This window comes from Leptodactylus fuscus, chromosome 1 (assembly GCF_031893055.1).
Source record: "Leptodactylus fuscus isolate aLepFus1 chromosome 1, aLepFus1.hap2, whole genome shotgun sequence".
Taxonomy (NCBI): Eukaryota; Metazoa; Chordata; class Amphibia; order Anura; family Leptodactylidae; genus Leptodactylus; species Leptodactylus fuscus.
The window spans coordinates 43,613,513-43,633,566 of NC_134265.1; the positions used below are offsets into that span (position 1 = coordinate 43,613,513).

Below are 20,054 nucleotides of genomic sequence, written 5' to 3' on the forward strand. Positions count from 1 at the left end.
GTGTGGGGATACTAATGTGACATTATACTGTGTGGGGATACTAATGTGGCATTATACTGTGTGGGGACACTAATGTGACATTATACTGTGTGGGGACATTAATGTGACATTATACTGTGTGGGGGGCACTTATGTGACATTATACTGTGTGGGCGGCATTAATGTGGCATTATACTGTGTGGGGGCACTAATTTGGCATTATACTGAGTGGGGACAATAATATAGCATTATACTGTGTGTGGGGGCACTAATGTTACAATATACTGTGTGGGGGCAATAATATGGCATTATACTGTGTGGGGGGCACTAATGTGACATTATACTGTGTGGGGGCACTAATGTGACATTATACTGTGTGGGGACACTAATGTGACATTATACTGTGTGGGGACACTAATGTGACATTATACTGTGTGGGGACACTAATGTGACATTATACTGTGTGGGGGCTCTAATGTGACATTATACTGTGTGGGGGCACTAATGTGACATTATACTGTGTGGGGACACTAATGTGACATTATACTGTGTGGGGACACTAATGTGACATTATACTGTGTGGGGACACTAATGTGACATTATACTGTGTGGGGACACTAATGTGACATTATACTGTGTGGGGACACTAAGTGAGCATTATATTGTAGGGCACCACTGAGGCTTCATCGATGTATGATACACAGGGACTGGGTGGGGTCTAAGTGGATTTAGGTGGGACTGGGCAGGATTAGGATTGTGTAACATACGTACACGTTCAGCTACTGTTCAGCTTGGACCTTCACCTGATGGCAGGCCCGGTCAGCGGACATAATAGTATTTCAGTGCCCCTAGTCTATGGAATGGTGTTAAAGCAACAAAGCAATAAAACTCCACAAAATACATTTTGCATCATCATTTATGACTTTATTATAATGTCATCATTGTCATATGGAATTACACACGTCATGTTCCCATGGACACAGTGACAGACAAGTATTACCCTGATAGTAGTCTACATGTTATGGCTTTACGTCACCGATTTAGGCTCATATCAAAGTTATACGTTCCATACCCTGGCTCAGTCCTCCAGGATTGCACAGTATTACAATTTCATCAGAAATATTTTTAGACGTCACTTTTGGCCACGGCATGTAGTAACAATAGACCAAGCGGCACCTACAGGATACACAGGGGCGTTGGACATCTGTGAATAAAGATTATATTACCAGGTAGCATTGTCTTACAGCAGAGACTTCATCTTCATAAGAGGTTGTAATTCCAGCATACATCACCAGGGGGTGCAATTGTTGCACTATTATTTTTCTGTGTTGTTTAGTTAAAGCTCCATCATGGCAGAATAAAAATGTATCATTTGTATCCAAGTTCTTTTTATAAAACCTCTGATTCCTATCAAAACAAGAGCCTGAGCCGTTTACACGCCATGTTATACACAGTCGCGTCCTGTCTACAAAATCCACAGTAAAAATACAACAGAGATACAACTCTTATAAATGTATCCGTCTGGAGTTTAGGTTGTTCAGACCAAAGGGAATTGTTTAGAGTAGATACAAATGCAGAATGAGTTTAGTATCCGACTACATACAAGATCCCTTGTAGTCTGTAATCATGGAGACACATCTGCCTGCACGAGACTGTAGGGGCCAATAGTATCTGGATTTTATTACGCAGCCACGGCCTTTCAAGGGATTCTACCACTAAAACACTGTTTTGTGGGCTTTAGACGTCGGAATAGCCTTTAGAAAGGCTATTCGTCTCTTACCTTTAGACGTGGTCTCCGCCGCGCCGTTCCTTAGAAATACCAGTTATTACCGGTATGCTAATGAGTTCTCCACAGCAATGAGGGCGGGCCCCAGCGCTCAAACGGCGATGGGGGCGTCCCCACTGCTGCCGAGAATCCGCTCCAGCGACGCCTTCTTCTTCAGCTGCTTCCTCCCCTTTTCTGTCGTCTTCCTTCTTCGTCATCTGTGACGCCTGCGCAGTCGGCTCTGCCAGCGAGACACTGGTAGAGCCGACTGCGCATGCCGGCGGCCATATTTTCAAGGCCGCAAGGTAAGACTGCGCAGGCGTCAGAGTTGACGAAGAAGGAAGACGACAGAGAAGGGGAGGATGCAGCTGAAGAAGAAGGCGTCCCTGGAGCGGGTTCTCGGCAGCAGTGGGGACGCTCCCATCTCCGTTTGAGCGCCTCATTGCTGCGTAGAACTGATTAGCATACCGGTAAAAACCGGTATTTCTAAGGAACGGTGCGGCGGAGACCACGTCTAAAGGTAAGAGACAAATAGCCTTTCTAAAGGCTATTCCGACATCTAAACCACACAAAACAGTGTTTTAGTGGTAGAATCCCTTTAATTCTAACATCACACATCCTACAATGTTACCAGTTATCAGTGACCAGAGCTTGACATGACCCAATATATAATATACCGGACCCTTCCCCCTGAGATCATCTCCTGCCATAGTCATAACTACCAGCAATGTGTTGTAAACAACCAATTACTAATCTGATACCTGGAACATCAGGAAAGCTGAACATTTTCAGGCAAGGATGACACGCCATAGATGATATAGCCATTTACATCAATAATGGCTACTGCGGAGACTTTTAGACCGAATATACCGTACTTTGTCATAGCCTTAGGCTGAGGCCCCATGTTGCGGAAACGCAGCTATTTTTTGTTGCAGATTTTGTTGCGTTTTTTTAGGGCAAAGCCAGGACTAGAGTGAACAGAAGTTAGAAGTATAAGAACTTCCTATATATTTCCCATTCCATTTGTAGCCATTCTTGGCTTTGGCTCAAAAAACCGCAACAAAATCTGCAACAAAAAAAGCTGCGTTTCCGCAACGTGGGGCCTCAGCCTTATATGGATTTTCCTATTAAATAAATACATTTCAAGTATTCAGACTTAAAAAAAAAAAAAAAAAAGAAACTGCTTCCTTCCTTATCTACATTTGCATTGCAGTCTGCCAACTGTATTCATTTCTATTGGAATCCCAGTAAGTGGAGAAGCTAGCTACTTCCTTCTTTGTTAGCTACTTCCTTCTTTGTTAGCTACTTCCTTCTTTGTTAGCTACTTCCTTTTTCAGGATTGCTTTGGTTACTGTTGGCAAAAATTAAACCAAATATATCTATGTCTACCTATATGTGAAAGGACAAGGAGAGGAGAAGTGCAAGGGAAAACTGAGAATGGGGGTTGACCAAGTGACAGAAGAAGCAGCCCTTTGAGTTCAAACATGGCTGACAGTAGATGTCTGCTACTTCTAAGCCCAAAAAGAGAGCAAGAGAAGACTGGAGTGTAATGGCTGGATACAGTTACTGAACATAGGGATTCAGAAGTCAAAATTCACATTGGGCTAAAGGAACACTGACTGTTCAGACCCTCTGATCTCCATTCTCCTGGACCATTGACCCTGTATGAATGTTGCATATGTACCCAAAAGTGAGTGCAATTCTATGACTCGCATTTTTCATTTCAATGGATTGTGGTCTTGCATAAATGACCTTGGTCTCAGGTCTGGCTCATAGGACCACCCCTCTATGATGTCCATATGTGATAATAGAACATATGGAAAGGATAACCTCATTCAGATACTAAAGCTATCCTATGGCTGTCCATCATTAGAGACGCAAAGAGTTAATTTCATGTGATTGTCTAATCTTTCAATAAGATATTAATATTTAATGAGGTGAGAGGACAAACACAAGTATAATGTTCAACTATACAGGTAAACATAGGGTATAATATATCTAGCATACGTCTAATGCCCCATCATCTATCTATAATACGTTATACTCATCATGTCTAGGGGAAGATAGTACTACTATAGCAGCAACTCATATAAATAAGGATCATCCAGGACCGGTTGCTATGGCTTAAAGGGAAAGCACCTTCCAGTATCAAAACCTCACAAAGAAAAACTGTGATAATAATATTACTCTGAGCCTATCATTTTAGAGGAACGTGTCCTTGGACTAGTAAAGGAAAATTGGAAAAAATTATTTTACTTGCAATACCACTTTTCACCTTCACTCATGAAAACACTTTCCATAAACATTAGTGCAACAGCGCCCCCCAAACCTAAACCAGCTGAGATCCGATTTTTTTGACATGTGATAATTTTGAATTTGCACCACAATTTCTGAGTTACTAACTTGATAGGCCCATTCATTATTAGATGAAAAGCTAAGGGCCCTAGGCTGTTCTGTACAGGGGCCCTGTCTTGTATGCGTATGGTCTACATACAGGGCAGACCCCATATTAATGATAGTAAGTGAAGCATATTGGTGATGGGTAATACACTAAACAGACCCCATAGCAGCAATAGTTAGTCTACAAGACGGATCCCTTATCACTTACGACTAGTATATATGGTGAACCTCACATTTGGATGGGTAGTGTACGAGGCAGACAGCTCATGGTGGATAATAGATCCACAGCAGTATCTGTACAAAGGAGACCATAGACTACAGATGACAGGTATACAAGACCCAAGGTACCAATGGCAAGTATACAAGTTACCAAAGCAGATCCAACAACCAGCAGCAAACAAAACACCTCCACACTACCGATGGTTAGTATACAAGACAGTGCCATGTTATATATGACTAATATACAAATGATACATAGATTGATATCATCGGTGGATATTCTAAACTGGGCTTTCCAAAAAAGAATGAGTTAAAGAGCTGGTCAAGGATTAGAAAAACATGGCAGAAACAGCGCCACAACTGTTCCAGGGTTGTGTCTGGTATTGCAGCTTAGCTCCAGTTAAATGCATGGAAGTTGCAATAGCAGGTGCAACCTGTAGACAGATGTGGCTCTATGTCTATATGTTTTGTCAATCTGGACAACCCCTTTTATACAAGTTATCGGTATATACAGATTACTATCTACAGACAAGTAAATTACTACATGCACCATATGGGCAATACTGGAAACAGTCAAGGATCCTCCCAATATTTCCAACCTGACAACTAAATGTAGCACCGAAGAGGGCAGATCTGGGGCGTACATTAAGGCACTGTATAGTTTATAAACATCCATTATTTGATATTATTAAAGGGTATGTAAACTTTTTGCAATTTTAGTATTCCTCCATTGCATCAGAAATAAAAAAGCAACTTTGCAAATAATTTTGATAAAAATATTTCATGTTTAGAAGCTCCTATACCGACCTATGTGTCTCCAGACTGCAGTCATGTGATAATCTACCCCTTCCCCAGTCACCGGCAGACATAGAAGAAGTGCATAGGGAGTGAAGGGTCAGACTAATTTTAGTCTGTACCCATGGATGCAAGTCTTGACAGGAGCCCTGGAATTTACCAGAATATTTGCAAAGTTGCTAGATTTTTAGTTAGATGTTTTGGAACAATTTAAAATAAAATTGGTTGCAAAAGTAAGTATACCACTAATGGATAAAAAACTGCACATTTTGGGGTGACAAAGATGATACTTTAGTTTCGGAGACCAATGACACACTGACGCTTGGCACAAGGACAGTGACATATAAGGTGACACAGCAATGACACTCTAATATTGGGGTACAGACCAATGACACGCTGGCTCTTGGACTGGAGGACAAAGACATGCTGACACTTAGGGTGCAAGACAATAACACACTGAGACTTGGGGTAGAGGACAATAACATACTGGCACTTAGGAGACACAACAATGACACGCTAGAACTCGGGGTACAGGACAATAAAACAATGACACGGGGTAGAAGACAATGACACATTGACACTTGGGGTACAGGGTAAATACATGCTGACACAAAGTGCAAGTAAATAGCACATTAGTACTTAGGGTAGAGGACAATGACACATTGAAATTTGAGGTACAGGACAATGACACATTGAAACGTGAGGTACAGGACCATGAAACACTTGTTTGGGGTACAGGACGGTAATACTGGGGGTATAGGACAATTACATGCTGACACTCGGGGTACACAACAATGAGAAACTGAAACTTGGGGTACAGAACAATAACACTTTGGCTACAGGTCAATGCCACACTGACAGTTGGGGTACAAGACAGTGGCGAAACTGACATGGGGTCCAGCATACTAACATTGAAACTTGGGGTACAGAACAATGATACACTGACACTTGGGTACAATTTGGGTACAGGTCAATGTCACACTGACAATTGGGTACAAGACAGTGGCAAAACTGACACTTGGGGTGCAGCATACTAACATTGAAACTTGGGGTACAGACCTAAGACACAATGACACTTTGGATAGAGGACAATGGGTCACAACAAACATTTGGGGTACAGAACAATGGCATACTGGCACTTGGGGTACAAGACAATCACAGTAACATTTGGGATACAGGACAATGACACACTGATAGTTGGGGTACGATGACATGTCTTCCAACTGTCCCAGATTGAGCAGGACAGTACCGTATTCTGAGTGTTGTCCCAGATGGTTAGCTAAGTTGGATATAATGGTAAAACAGGGAGTTTTCTGTCCGTCCCCTGCCTCAGGGGGACATTATATTTTGTGTGAAGAACACTATTGGGGCGTTATACTGCGTGGGGGCACTAAGAGATATGGATGGAAATGGGAGGACACAGCAGATTGTGCCGCAGATCTGTTCTTTTCCACGTGGTAACTGCTCATTTCCCCTACAATAAAGCATTATATAGCAGCAATTAAAAGTAATGGCCACCTGTGATCCTCCAGAGCAAGAGCCACATTATGCACCCATTTACACCTCGCCCATATGCCTAATATCTTAAATATAAAACAAAGAACCACTTTCTAACCCATTAAGAACAACCAAGTATCTTGGGCTATGTTCCCATTTCTGCATTTATGTCATTAACCACAACCCATTGGATGATCCATGACAACACAGACCCCACCCCAACAGACAAGGCCGGCTCCAGGTTTTGGTGTGCCCCTGTGCCACAGATTCACAATGGGCCTCCTGTCAGTCATGGTAAGAGGTACAATCCATCAATGCCGTCTGCATCTGTCATTCTATTAGAACAACAAACTGTATATTGTGAAGCTAGCCTTACTCATACAGTACTGTGAGCACTGGTTGGATGTATACATCAGTACTATAGTAGTCATACATAGAAAACATTCATTGTAGTCTTAATATACTTATTAACAAACCATTAGTGCAATATAACACAATTTAAGGCTCCGTTCACATCTGCATTGTGGTCTCTCTTATAAACATAGTGTTGGCTTGGTCTCATGGAAGCACCACCTTTACCCAACAGATCCCATTGACTTAAAATTGGGTCTGTTGAGTATTATCAATTCGTGCCTTTACACTGGACATGTGTTGTAATGATTCCCCATCTACAGATATACACACTTGATAACATTGGTCAAGTACTAAAAGTCCCAGGCCAGTAAAAATGAACAGAGAACTGATTTATGAATTTTTGCTAATTTACATGATTGAAGATTGCACTGTTTGCTTATCATTCATCTGCGGACACATGCCAGCTCTGTGCAGGTCAGTCACAGAAGTGTTATATATCACTTGGAGAGGACAGCAGCCACAGAGGTCAGAGAGGAGAAATGTTAGCAGGCAGGGGTTACGATAGCAAGATCAGCAAAGGGAAATGTTAGCAGACACGGGTTACGATAGCAAGATCAGCAAGAGCAAATGTTAGCAGACAGGGGTTGCGACAAGATCAGCAAGGGAAGAGACTGACTATAGGACTGTTTTGTTAATAAAACTGATGTTTTCAGTCCTCAGCTGATCAGTGGATCTCCTTGATACTATGGCATATGCCCGGGATTGCCTGGTGCTGACAACACCCCTGCTAACTGATCCCCCCATATAATGGGGGTTCATCAGGTTCCACCTAGGTGTCTGTATTTAGGACAAAGGTACAGAGAAACCTGCAAGTGAGCCACAGCCTAACAGAGGATACGACACAGCCTAACACATCTTGGGGGTCATTTTGAAGATATATCCGATTCCACCACCAATTTCACTTTTCCCTTTGCTATCTAGTACCCACGGTATTTTCATGGTATTTTCCATGATCATGGCTTTATAATTCTGGTCAATAGTTGAATTGTCCATTTTCTTAAAGATATCTGAGCAGTTTCTTACTTTTAATTCGCACAAATGATAAATACAAAAATAAAACTTTCAAAAAATACATTCTTAAAAGAAAAATATTTCCATTTAACCAAACGCACCGTGAACTTAGCAGGTCTACCCGTGCCAATATCATTTCTTTTTAATTGCTATGAATTATTACGACTAGTTAGAGGTAATCGGAAGCCCTTACGTGGGTCAGCGCTGTCCGCCATACTAGTCATGTGATCACCTTTACTTCATTGCATAACTGACTATTCCCAGCATCACAATGGCCCCCTCCTCCATATCACACACCATCTTAGCCTTGAAGAGAAGCCAATATTCTCATTGCAGAGTCACAATGCAGTATATTAGTATTTTAGATCCCTATAAGGCCCCACATACCAAGTCAGAGCCAAAAAGCGGCGCGGGAAAAATCGCTTCAATGAATAAGCAACAGACCAGCAGCTTTATTGTTCTGTTTGTTCCATTGTATGTTCTAGAAGAAAGAAAGCTGCATTGTGATAGGATGCTATGGGCAACAAGGCCAGGTTTACCTCCAGGTAGTTTTGTTGGATTAGGCCTATTATAACGGACTTCACCTTAAAGCGGGATTCTAGTACGTAAAACATACTTGGCGACATTTAATGGCCGAGGTCTGGCAAATGGAAATTTCTGTAAGGCCACGTCCACTATTACTAAGCCTCTGCCCCTTTTTGTGACATGGATACCAAAAGTACCCATGACACCCTGTTTTGTGACGTGACTGGCAAATAAAGCGCCCATGTCACGTATAACATGGGACTGACAGATAGAGGATCACTCACACAGGCCCAGGAGATTCAGCCACTTTTCCAGGACATCGAGCGGTCGCTCCTATTTGTGGGAGATTCCTGGACATTTTGGGAAATATGAAGTAAAGAGTAATCCTTGCAGAATGAAAAATGAAGCAAATTTCTAATATAGATTCTGTGTTTCAATTCTCCACTGTTTCCAAGATCTCTGTTTGCAATACTGCGCCTCGAAGCGCTACTAGTAAAATTGTCTTTGTTGGCTATGGCAACTGACCTGCTTTCATTTCTTGAACTGCCCTGGATAAATACAAACTGAGCTGTGATTCATTGCTATGGGCAGCCAAGACCGTCTTACTGCTAGGCCGAGGTCAAAAACACCGCGACTGCACATTCACTTTGCTGGTACTCTGAAAGCCACTATTTTTTACCGTTGTGTTTCTGAAATGTGGGGCTGTAGCCTAAGGCTGGGGCTACACAGCGACATTGTAAAATTTTAGCCTAACTAGTAAAAAATAACAAGGCAGAAAAGATGTCCGTATGATAAATCGGCCCCCCAGTCTTTTCGTGGCAGTTTTTAGAGCCCAAACCAGGGGCAGATATACACAGTCCAGTCATATTAATGTGACCACTGCCTACTTTTGACGTCAACATTAAATAACCAATGGCAGAAGGCACGTGTCATCAGCCATCTGGGTGCCCTCATCATTGTGGAAGGCACGATGGATCAACACAAGTATGCATCTATCCGTGCGGACCATGTTCACCCCTACATGCGAAGTGTTTTTCCTCAGGATGATGGCATCTACCAGCAGGACAATGCGACGTGTCATAAAGCTCGCAGTGTACGTGCATGGTTGGAGGAGCATCAGGATGAGTTTACCGTACTCCCTTGGCCAGTAAATTCCCCGGACTTGAACCCAATCGAGAATCTGTGGGACCACCTCGACTGGGTTGTTTGCGCCATGGATGCTCAACCACGTAACCTAGCGCAGCTGGCCACGGCACTGGAGTCGGCATGGTGCAATATCCCAGTGATCATCACAACATCCCCTCTCTTCCTGCACGTCTCGCAGCGGTCCGCTCTACCAAAGGTGGTTATTCTGGATTTTGACAGGTGGTCACATTAATGTTACTGGACTGTGTAAAAGATACTCTTTCCTTTCTGCTTTTGCTTCTTTATAGATCCACTTCTGGTTTTACATTTTAAACCAAACAAAACGACAAAGTGTGATTGTGGCCATAGCACCCATTTTTTTAAAACATTTTTTTAACACTTTCAATTACTATTAACAATCCAAAAAAAAAACAACCCAAACCAATACATTGGCTTTAAAAATAAATAAATAAAAGAAAAAAGTGCTGCTTTCTCCACCCCGTCCCCAATTGCAGCAAAAAGTGCTGATATGCATAAACACAATATGATCATCTGTGTGTGAATAAGGCCATGGCCAAAGTCATGAAGAAAGGAAAAAAGTGGATTAATCCTCAAATTCTTACAGATACAATCTGAAATTTCAAAGATTAGATCTGAAACCGCGAGAGGTAAATTGGCAGCCTGCGATAAATGCGGATGCAATGTGAACGGTACCTGAGCTTTAATGCCAAATAAACAATGACTCTTTTATTCGTATTGCCTGCTATGACATTTATGAGACAAAACATTAAGGAACAAGGGGAGCGCATAATCCACGGGTCAAATAATTTTCTATCAAACAGAAAAGGCATAAAATGGTGTCAACTTCATTTAAAGGGTATTCCCACAATGGGCATCTATAGCAGACCCAATTGATATGTCATATACGTCTTATACTGTAGGTGCAGTTCCCACTTCTGGATTTCACACCTATATTGAGAATAGAATTCCAAAACCTTTGTCCTACCCTGTTACAGCTCACCTAAATTGGGGGTTATCCACATAACTCTCCACCCATCTCTATTGGAGTTAGTGTATCTAGTCAATAGTTGGGTAAGAAAACCCCTGATGTGAAGATAGGTGTAGACCCGAACTACTAAAAAAATTATGATATTTGTTAACGCTATATACCATAAATGTTTATGATGAAAATACCCCTTTAAGGAGAATCGCTAGTTTGGAGCCATTGTAAAGATGATATTAAAGGGGTTCTCTGCTTTGGACAATCCCTACTTGTTAATAAGCTGTTCGCAAAGCCTGGTAGAAAGCCTGGTAGCAAGTATTCAATTTCCCTGCAGCACCTCCGCAGGGGAAGTGAAGTATTACACAGTGGTTAGTTAAATCAATGGGTAGTCTGTGTAATACAGCACAGGATGGGTCCTCCAGAGAGAAACTCTTTGTAACTACTTTGTAAAAAACATTACAATCCCAAACAGAGAATACCCGGTATTAAAATTCCCTAATACATGATGTGAGTGGGTTTTTATCTGGACATATCCTTTAAGGAATTGCACTATGAGCAATTGTCTAGGAATTGCTACATGCGAGCTGCTTTCTTTAATAGTGAGAAGTAGTCTGATAATCTGGGAAAATGCCATTGACAGAATTTACAATGTACCACCCCACTGCCTTATATCAGGGTCACCCTCACTCTTACAATAGAGAATCACTTATAATGCAAATCCCTAATACTAAGGACTCCAAACTGCTTTGTTTCATTTTATACATGATATTTTAGTTATCCCTTCATTTTCTCTTTGTAATTCCTGTCTACCCGCACGCCAATGTTGCATAAGCCAATATGGGAATTATAACAATGCCCATCAACAATAGTAAGCTTTCATAGTGAGAACATGGACCAGCTAGCCCCTTAGGATGTCTTCAGTTTGTGCTTCGTTGGCTTCCACCGCACCATAACATTCCATTGCTTTCCATGATTTCCCTTGACCCAATTTTTTGGGGGGTTACATAAACCCCCCAAAGCAGGGGATAATGTGGAACACTATGGTCAGGGCGAGGGCACCAACTGTTCCAGCCCTCCTTCCAATCTCCATAATGGATGGTGGGTTAGTAGTAGATGCTGGTAGATGCACTGCATGTGCTAAATCTTCTTGTGTGCTTTGCGGAATTGTAGCTGTCAAACCAGTGCTGATGAAAATGCTATTTTTTTTGTAATTTTTTAAACTTTTTTTTGGCTTAACCATACTTCCCTTTGACTATAAATAACTTCATGTAGTGGCTCTGGCAATCGCCAACTCATTTGGAGGCATCGTCCTATGTAGTCTGCTCAAAGCATTATTGCATAATTTCAGTGGAAACATCCAACACGCGTGTGCTATGCATGGACAAAGTTTCTTAGAAGCAGGTACCGGTATGGACACGGAGGATGCCCTTACTATGCATATGGATAAAGTTGAAGATTTCTGAAGGCATGGCGTGGAAGCCTGGTCGAGGTTTGACATTGTCATAATAATGATGAGTAATGAAGATTCCTGAAGGGTTCATGGGAAACCCCCAAAAACCATACAGGTGGACCTCATCGCACAGTTCCAGAGCGGCCGTTACTAGGATCAGGCCACTGCTGATACGTTTGGCCCTCACCCCTTGGATGAGCCAAAAGCGGGAGACATTAATGAGATACTGAGGGTGGAAATAATACACCGCTTGCTGGGACTCGAAGTCGTCAAGGACGTATTTTACCCGAATGGAGACGTCTGTGTTCCGGGTGTTGTAGAAAGCAGGGAGAAGGATAGATGCATTCTCATAACCCTGTAGCACATCGTAGAAAGGTTTCCGCCATTTCTCCAACTTCTGGAACCTATCAATGAAACATAGAAATAATTATGATGGTGGTAGACTATTTGACCTTGTCAATCTGATCCACAGAGCTGATAGGCTGGTTACAATGTATTGATCTAGGTTCTTGTCCAGGACTCAATACTAATAGCATTAGGTCTAATACAGAGCCATGAAGGCCACGCAGCTCCATTCTATGAGCTATAACTACTCAATGTTCTACCGCACAGTAGAAAGTGGGGAGAATGTTTCCGGAAAATAACAACAGATGGTAAATGGCCTGATTTATGTATGAAAACTGCCGGGAATTCAACACAGATTTTGTGCAGGTTTTAATCTCCCCTCATGGTGGGCCCTCTTAATTTGTACTTCCTTACTGTCCTAGATCTTGACACTTTTGGAAAAGTGGCAAGGTCGGTGCAAAAAGTGGTGTAACCATCATGATGAATTCCCCCACTGTGTTTTGGTTCTGTACAGAAACAGCATAGCGCGGTGCCACTTGATTTTTTCCGTAAGCCCCACCGTAGTGGGTGGAACTTGCAGATATTTTAATTTCAGCTTTGCTTGGCAATAGGGCTGAGCGATCGGGATCGGAACAAATCGGATTCCGATCCGCGATCGAGTAAATTTCACAATCGCAATCGGAATTCCGACCCCATCTTTTTCAGCGGGATCGAGGTCGGAGATTTTTTCCAAGATCGGCTCAACCCTCAAGTGACTTTTCCCATCGAGAAGCATTGACTAGGGTTGAAGATCGAGATCGGAAAAGATCGGATCCCGATTGGCGATCGAGCAAATTTCACATTCACGATCGGGATTCGGATCGGCTGGAAAATGATCGGAAATCAGATTTTGAAATCGATCCTGAAATCTCAAGATCGGTTCAACCTTACTTGGCAACATGGGAATAACCTTTTAACTTACTGACACACTGTAACAAAGATACGTAAGCAGGATTCCACAAAATGTCATCCTCTGTATATAAACAAGAAGTATTACATTAATTGACAGTTGACAGAGAGCTTGATGAATTGAAGCAAAGTGTATAAGGAGGGACATACGAAATTATTAGAAGGGACATAGGACTACAAAGTACAATAGGGTGATACACGTGAGTTTTATCTAGTTTATTATGTAGTCTGAAAAGGATTATATATCAATGGAAATCTGACTACATCCGGAAAATCCAAAAAGATTGAGAGAGTAGACAAGGAGGAACATGGAGAGAGTAGGCAAGGAGGAACATGGAGAGAGTAGGCAAGGAGTGGCACCTCAATCCTCATCATGACTGACCTATCTGTTATAATACTTGGATTGATTGTCACCACGTCTGTCTTCGCACCAACATCTGCCAGGTATTTATCAGATATGGGAGGAAGGTTGCATCTGAAAAAGAGACAAAAAACAAGGATGAAGCCGAAAGTGGTCAGAATACATAACAAAGTAGGGTAATAATAAGTAATATAGTACTAAACAATAAGTATAGTAATAATAATAGTATAGTAATATAACAAGTAATAATAATAGTAATAATGTATTAATATTAAAAATGGTAATATAGTTATAACAATATAGAAAAAAAGTAATAATTATAATAATAACTAATATAATAATTAAATATTTTAATAAAACAACCTAACTAGCCGTAGTCCTGAAGCCTAGTTTTGCAGGTTAAATCTTATTCTAGGTTCCATCATTTAACATGTTGTGATATAGGTAAGCTATGGAAGAACATCAATAAACTGGCTCGCAATAAAACCACTTTTGACAACTTGTTTGTAAGGTTCAGTCTCTTACTTGTTATCTTAGCTGTTCTTATACATCCATCTGTACCACCACTGCACACAATCCACATCAGTCCTTCTCTTCTTCCCTTACACATGTACAGCTCTCATATACCTTTCAGTTTCTTTGACTACCCGAACCCCTCTAGTTCCTCTCATGAAAAGAAAGGTCCACATAAATTACTGAGCCACCTCTTATCTCTGACTAGTCAACTCCTACAAGTGGCTGGGGACGTCTCTGCCAAGATGGTCCACCATCTTTCACGAATTTCAACTCTGCCGTATTCCCTCTACTTATCTTCCCTTCACTAAATTCTGCCCTTTACAATCTGTTCTGAATATTATAGCCGGGCTCAGCTGTCTATTTAAATGCTACACCAAGGCCTCAGGTCTGTGCCAGTCCCTGCACTGGTTGTCTATTCACTAAGGAATACAATATAGAGTTATCACCCTCATCCACAAGGCTCTCCATAATACTGCACCTCTCTAGTTTTCCTCCCTCATCTCTTTCTACCACCCAACCCGTGCTCTCCATTAAGCCAATGACCTAAAACTACCATCCTCTACTATCAGAACTTCCCACTCCCATCTTCAAGACCTCTCCCGCGTTGCACCACTTCTCTGGAATGAGCTACCTTGGACAATCAGATTGACACCCAACTTCTACAGCTTCAAGCGCAAAAGAAAAACACCTTTGTTCAGGCAGGCCTATCACTTTTCCTAATTGAACACTTCTCCACTTTGTTTTCCCAAACTATCCCTGCTGCTCATGCCCCCCTCCCCCCACCACCACCACACACATTATCCCACAGGACATGAAGTGTTTATCTGAGTGCTGAGTCATGAAATGGTTAACATTATTGTAATCTTTTTTTGGTGCATTGAATCCAAATCCATCATTGAAACCTGCAAACATTCAATTTTTACATTTTGATCCCTTCTATGGCCATCACAAAATATTGAGCAAAAGCCACCGCAGATGATGTAGTTACTTGAGGCAGGCATTAGATGGCACCAGACATATTGACAGCATAGCTCTCCGCTCAGCAAGAAACAATACAATGAGGACAAAACGCGTGAAATATATTCATTCATTCATTTATAAATCCACACATTCTCTAAAGAGCCATCCTGATAGAAAGCTGAGTATTGTCCTTGATGCGGCCTTGGCTGTGTGGCTATTGACTACTGATAAATTAGCAGAAGCGGCATCAGTGGAGCTCAGTGGATTAAAACCAAGGTCAGGATGAAAAACAATGCTTCAGAAAGGATTAGGAAAATCTGCTGCTCGGACTAAATCTTTGGTGTTTTAGAGCAATTTCATTTCAATGCATTGGATCCAGCCTTTAACCTATGGACTGTAAGTTTATTAAGATGGAATATACTATGATAAATGGATTAAAAAGGCAAAATAATGAACTGTACATAATACATATGTGATTGGTATAGGTGCTGGGATTTCCTGCTCTGAATGAAGGACAAAGAGCTGCTTAATAAAGAGAACCTTTCATGTCCTTGGGCACATGTGGTTTTATATATTGCTAGAAAGCTGACATTGCTATGAATTCAGTGTAATGTCGGCTTTCCCATTATGTGCCCCGGTGCAAGAGATATCAGTGCCGTTATTGATATTCCTTCACTGTCAGAAGGGCATTCCTCACAGTCTAGCAGGACTGTGCACAAGGAACGCCCTTCCTGACAGTAGTGTCCGTAGCGCTGTACTGTCAGGGGGGTATTCCTTACTGCACAGCTATGAGGCTGAGCGATGAGGAACGCCCCCCAGTACTAATCTATGGGAGAGTATTGTCAGGAGGGGGGGCGTTCTTCACAGGTTAGTGTCATCGCTGGGCAGTAAGGAATGCGCCCGACAGTACAGAGCTATGGACAGTACTGTCAGTGGGGTTTCCTCATAGCCCGGCTAGACTGTCAGGAACGCCCTTCTGACAGTGAAGAGATATCGGTAATTGCACTGATATTTCTTGCATTGGGGCACATATCGCGAAAGCCAACAGTGTGCTCGGTCGGATTTCTAGCAGTATATAAATCCGAATGTGCCCGAGGTCATGAAAGGCCCTTTTTAAGTGTTTGGGCACAGAGTTGTTCACATGGCTGGTACGGAGGGCACAGTGATTTAAATAAGGTAAAATGCTGCATAAAGACTAAGGACTAGTCTGGGGTCAGTGGTCACAATCTTATTTAGCCTGTAAATCCTCTGATCTCTTGCACAACGCTCAGGTTTCCTGCAAATATCCAAGCTCTCTCCGTAACACACTGATCTCTTTGCTCTAGAACTCACCAGCCTCCATTAAAGGATATTTACAATTTTCATACACCCTGTTATGGAATTCTGAATTAATAGAGTGGTGGTGGGGTCCTCTATTCAGGGTCCTCATTACTTGGCCAGAGTGGACAGTGACTACAAAGAGCTCCTCTTACTGTAATGCAGAGGCTATGGACCCACTGTGCCACAGAACCGACTTGACTTGGGGCTTCTTTTGAAGGCTTTGCCCAAGTGGCCTTTGGTCTTCATCTTTTAACCTTTGTATGGAGACCAGCCAGGAAAGTCCAGTTCGAAAATGTAGGAGTGATGGCTGACCAAGACAGATCAAGAAATGCTGGTTTGTGGTACCAAAGGGACAGGCAGAGATATAGTCAGTAAACAAGACTAGATAAGGGCAGGAGGAGAACCTTCAGGCAGAGGTCAGAGATGGCAGCACAGGATGAATACGAAATTAGGCACACATCTGGGCACACAGAACAGATTCAGAGTCAAGGCAGAGGTCAGACAACAGGTAACAAAACAAGCCAATAGAAAAAACACCTTTCAGGATACTATCAAGCTAGGAACCTTATTGCTCAGGCACCTTGGATAAAATAAACAAGGGACAGAGGTGATTTGCCAAGCACTGGATACAAGAAAAAACAAGAATTCAACATTTAGTGTCAGTTTCCCCTCCAAATTATAGATTGCTGGGGGTCTCATAACAAAATAGAATACCATTGAGATATGAGGGCCAGCAGTTCCCTGGGGCTCTACTTGCAAACTAGGAGAACTGCAATGATGTCTTTGTAAAGGTAATCAACTGTGTAAGACATTATACTTGACTGGACAGGAGCCGATATACATGGGGTGATTATATACCTGAAGACAAAGTCTGCGTTGTCTATTTCTTTTCCACATTTGCTATTCTTCAATATTCCTCCATTCCCGACCACAGCACATTTCTTGAACTGTGATCGATAATAAGGCATGTCCTGCAAGGAAATAGTGTAAGTATATATTGGATGTCCATATACAAATCCCAGCATGCACTGTATCCTACTAGGGTAGATGCCAGGGTTGTGGAGTCGGAGTTGGGGCCAATTTTGCCTGGAAAAAAGTTACCGACTCCAACTTAGAGATGGACGAACCGCTTTGTCACGAGCCAGGTTTGACATGAATATCTCCGGTTTGTATAGAACAAATTTGTCTCAGAAAAAAACTAAAAACATGCACTAAGGTAACTGAATATACTCGTCAGACCTCAGAAACTGAAAAGAAAAAAAAAAAAAAAAACGGGTGGTTTTGGAAATTGTGGCGTGTCTGCACCTTGGTTTTTACAGCAAAACGGGCATGGAATTAGCTAGAATTCCATCCACTTTGCCCTGAGTGTAAGACGCCATGATTTTTCCTCTATCATTAGAATCCCTTTTTTCAGTACTATCACGTAGGAATAGCCTTAAGAAAGCCTATTCTTCCACTACCTTTACAATTCTTCCCCGCACCGCCGTTCTAGTGATTTTTCCAGTTTTCTCCATATGCACATGAGTCTCCAGACAGCACAGGGAGTGGTTTCCTTGCGCTCAAATAGCATAGTGGGCATTGCCCGTGCTGCCTGAAGAGACTCCATCAGGCAGAGCTGGCTGCGCATGTTTTGGCGGCCATTTTTCTGTGGCCACTACATGAGTGTACTGCGCATGCACAGTACGCCCACGTATTTCTACAGAGTTCAGCATGCTTAGTAGCCCTGTACCGGCATCACTTACGCGGAAGAAGACGCATAAGGATGCACGCGGCTATAAAAGAAGGACGTCGCTGGAGAGTCTTCAGGCAGCACAGGGGACGCCCCCATTGTGGCTTGACTAATTTGCATACAGAGAAAACCGGGAATATCACCAGAACGGCATTAAGATTATTCCGACGTAGTAGTACTGAAAAAGGGGATTCTAATGATAGCCTCCCTTTAAAGAGCCTCCTGTATCATCTTCCCTAGTCCTCATTCCGACTGCTGACCACATCTGGACATTATGTCAGTGCAGGTTCAGGCTCAACTCATACAGTACTTGCTGTTAGGCCTTTCAAGTTTCATTTGCATTATTTCTACAAGGAGCAACTACTGCAGTGTGGACACCCAGTTCTGGGATCAGTCTAGATGTCACCAGTATGGCACCAACCCAAGTCCAGCCAGCAACTGCATTTAGCAGGTCAGGCTGACTTTAATTGATTCTCTGGTTCCCTGACTTTGGGCCGGGAGATAGGAGAGGAGTTAGCATTAGTGCAGAACTGCATTGAGAACATCCAGCTGCCAGTGTTGGTATCAGGTCAAGGAACAAACAAAGGCTCTTTGACAGCTACCGGGTGTTCCATGACCTGACACCAGCGCTAGAGTCGGGATATTTTCTTGGCAGGTAATGGTTGCTAATCTGCTATCTCCTTCCTCCCGGCTCAAGCACTGCCATGCCAGGGAAACATGGCATGGATGTCACCCTTGGCACGAGTGCCAGAGGTTCCCAACCCCGGCCCTAGAATATAATAATTTCAGTTCCGGTTCTCTCTGAACGTGCCTGACCTGATACAAATCGAATCTTGGGAGGCTCGCCCATCAAAATAAAATGCCACAACTATGTCGATACTTTAATCACATGTCTGAACACTCGTTGCCATAGCTGTAATTCTTTACATAAGGTTATCCCCATTGGCACAGACACCTCAGAATCCTGCACATCCCATAGTAAAAAAAATGGAGAATTGATGGTACCTTAGGGAATATCTTGAAAATCTCAGGGCTGATCTGAAATATTCCGCTTGTATCGACCTCATATCTCAGCTTTGTCCCGAGCGGTGTGTTCTTCTGGGTGGTGAATAGGAAGGAAGGGGCATTGCAACATCGGGACAGCTGAGATCTAGGAAATACAACACAGAAAATGGTCATCATAGAAGAAGACAAGGTGCAAAAATACAACTTGGAATATCATAGCCCAGAGAAAGGGGGCGCAATAGAGCAAAGGACAACAATGTACAATCTGAAGCTCCACCACCAACCGACCATCAGTTTCCATTTCTAGAGCTGGTTCTCTTTTTCACTGAAGTCCTTAGAGATACTCTGGTCACTTACTTAAAGGTATTGGCTTCTGTTACATTCAACTCCCACTTGCAGATCTGAAGACTTTTCCAGCGATCAAATAAATCTGTTTCCTTCACCCTGGAGAAGAGAGAATGAAAACATGATAATAATATGGATAGTGCAACATAGTTAAAGGGGTTGTCAAGGATTACAAACATAGCACCACACCTATTCATAGGTTGAGTCTGGTAATGCAGTTCACCTCCATTCACATGGAGACTATTAAGACTATTAAATTTAGCACATTTTCTAGCGACCTGGTTAATAGCAAATTGCTGTTGTATGTTTGCGTTATAACTTACTCATAAATTATAAGAAATT

At 42.3% G+C, this 20,054-nt stretch overlaps 1 protein-coding gene across 2 annotated transcripts in view; it reads right to left on the reverse strand.

Annotated features, from left to right (window-relative positions):
* Nucleotides 1-10,233: 10,233 nt before the first annotated feature.
* The window catches only part of ST8SIA5 (ST8 alpha-N-acetyl-neuraminide alpha-2,8-sialyltransferase 5), a 48,356-nt gene continuing 38,535 nt past the window's right edge, over nt 10,234-20,054 (reverse strand). For both annotated transcript variants that reach the window (XM_075269780.1, XM_075269781.1), the window contains 5 exons: nt 19,725-19,811; nt 19,368-19,512; nt 17,492-17,604; nt 13,859-13,951; nt 10,234-12,587 (listed from right to left, as the gene is read on the reverse strand). In XM_075269780.1, the coding sequence (XP_075125881.1) occupies nt 12,125-12,587; nt 13,859-13,951; nt 17,492-17,604; nt 19,368-19,512; nt 19,725-19,811 (901 nt within the window). In that variant the 3' untranslated portion in view covers nt 10,234-12,124. The remainder of the gene's footprint in view (nt 12,588-13,858; nt 13,952-17,491; nt 17,605-19,367; nt 19,513-19,724; nt 19,812-20,054) is intronic.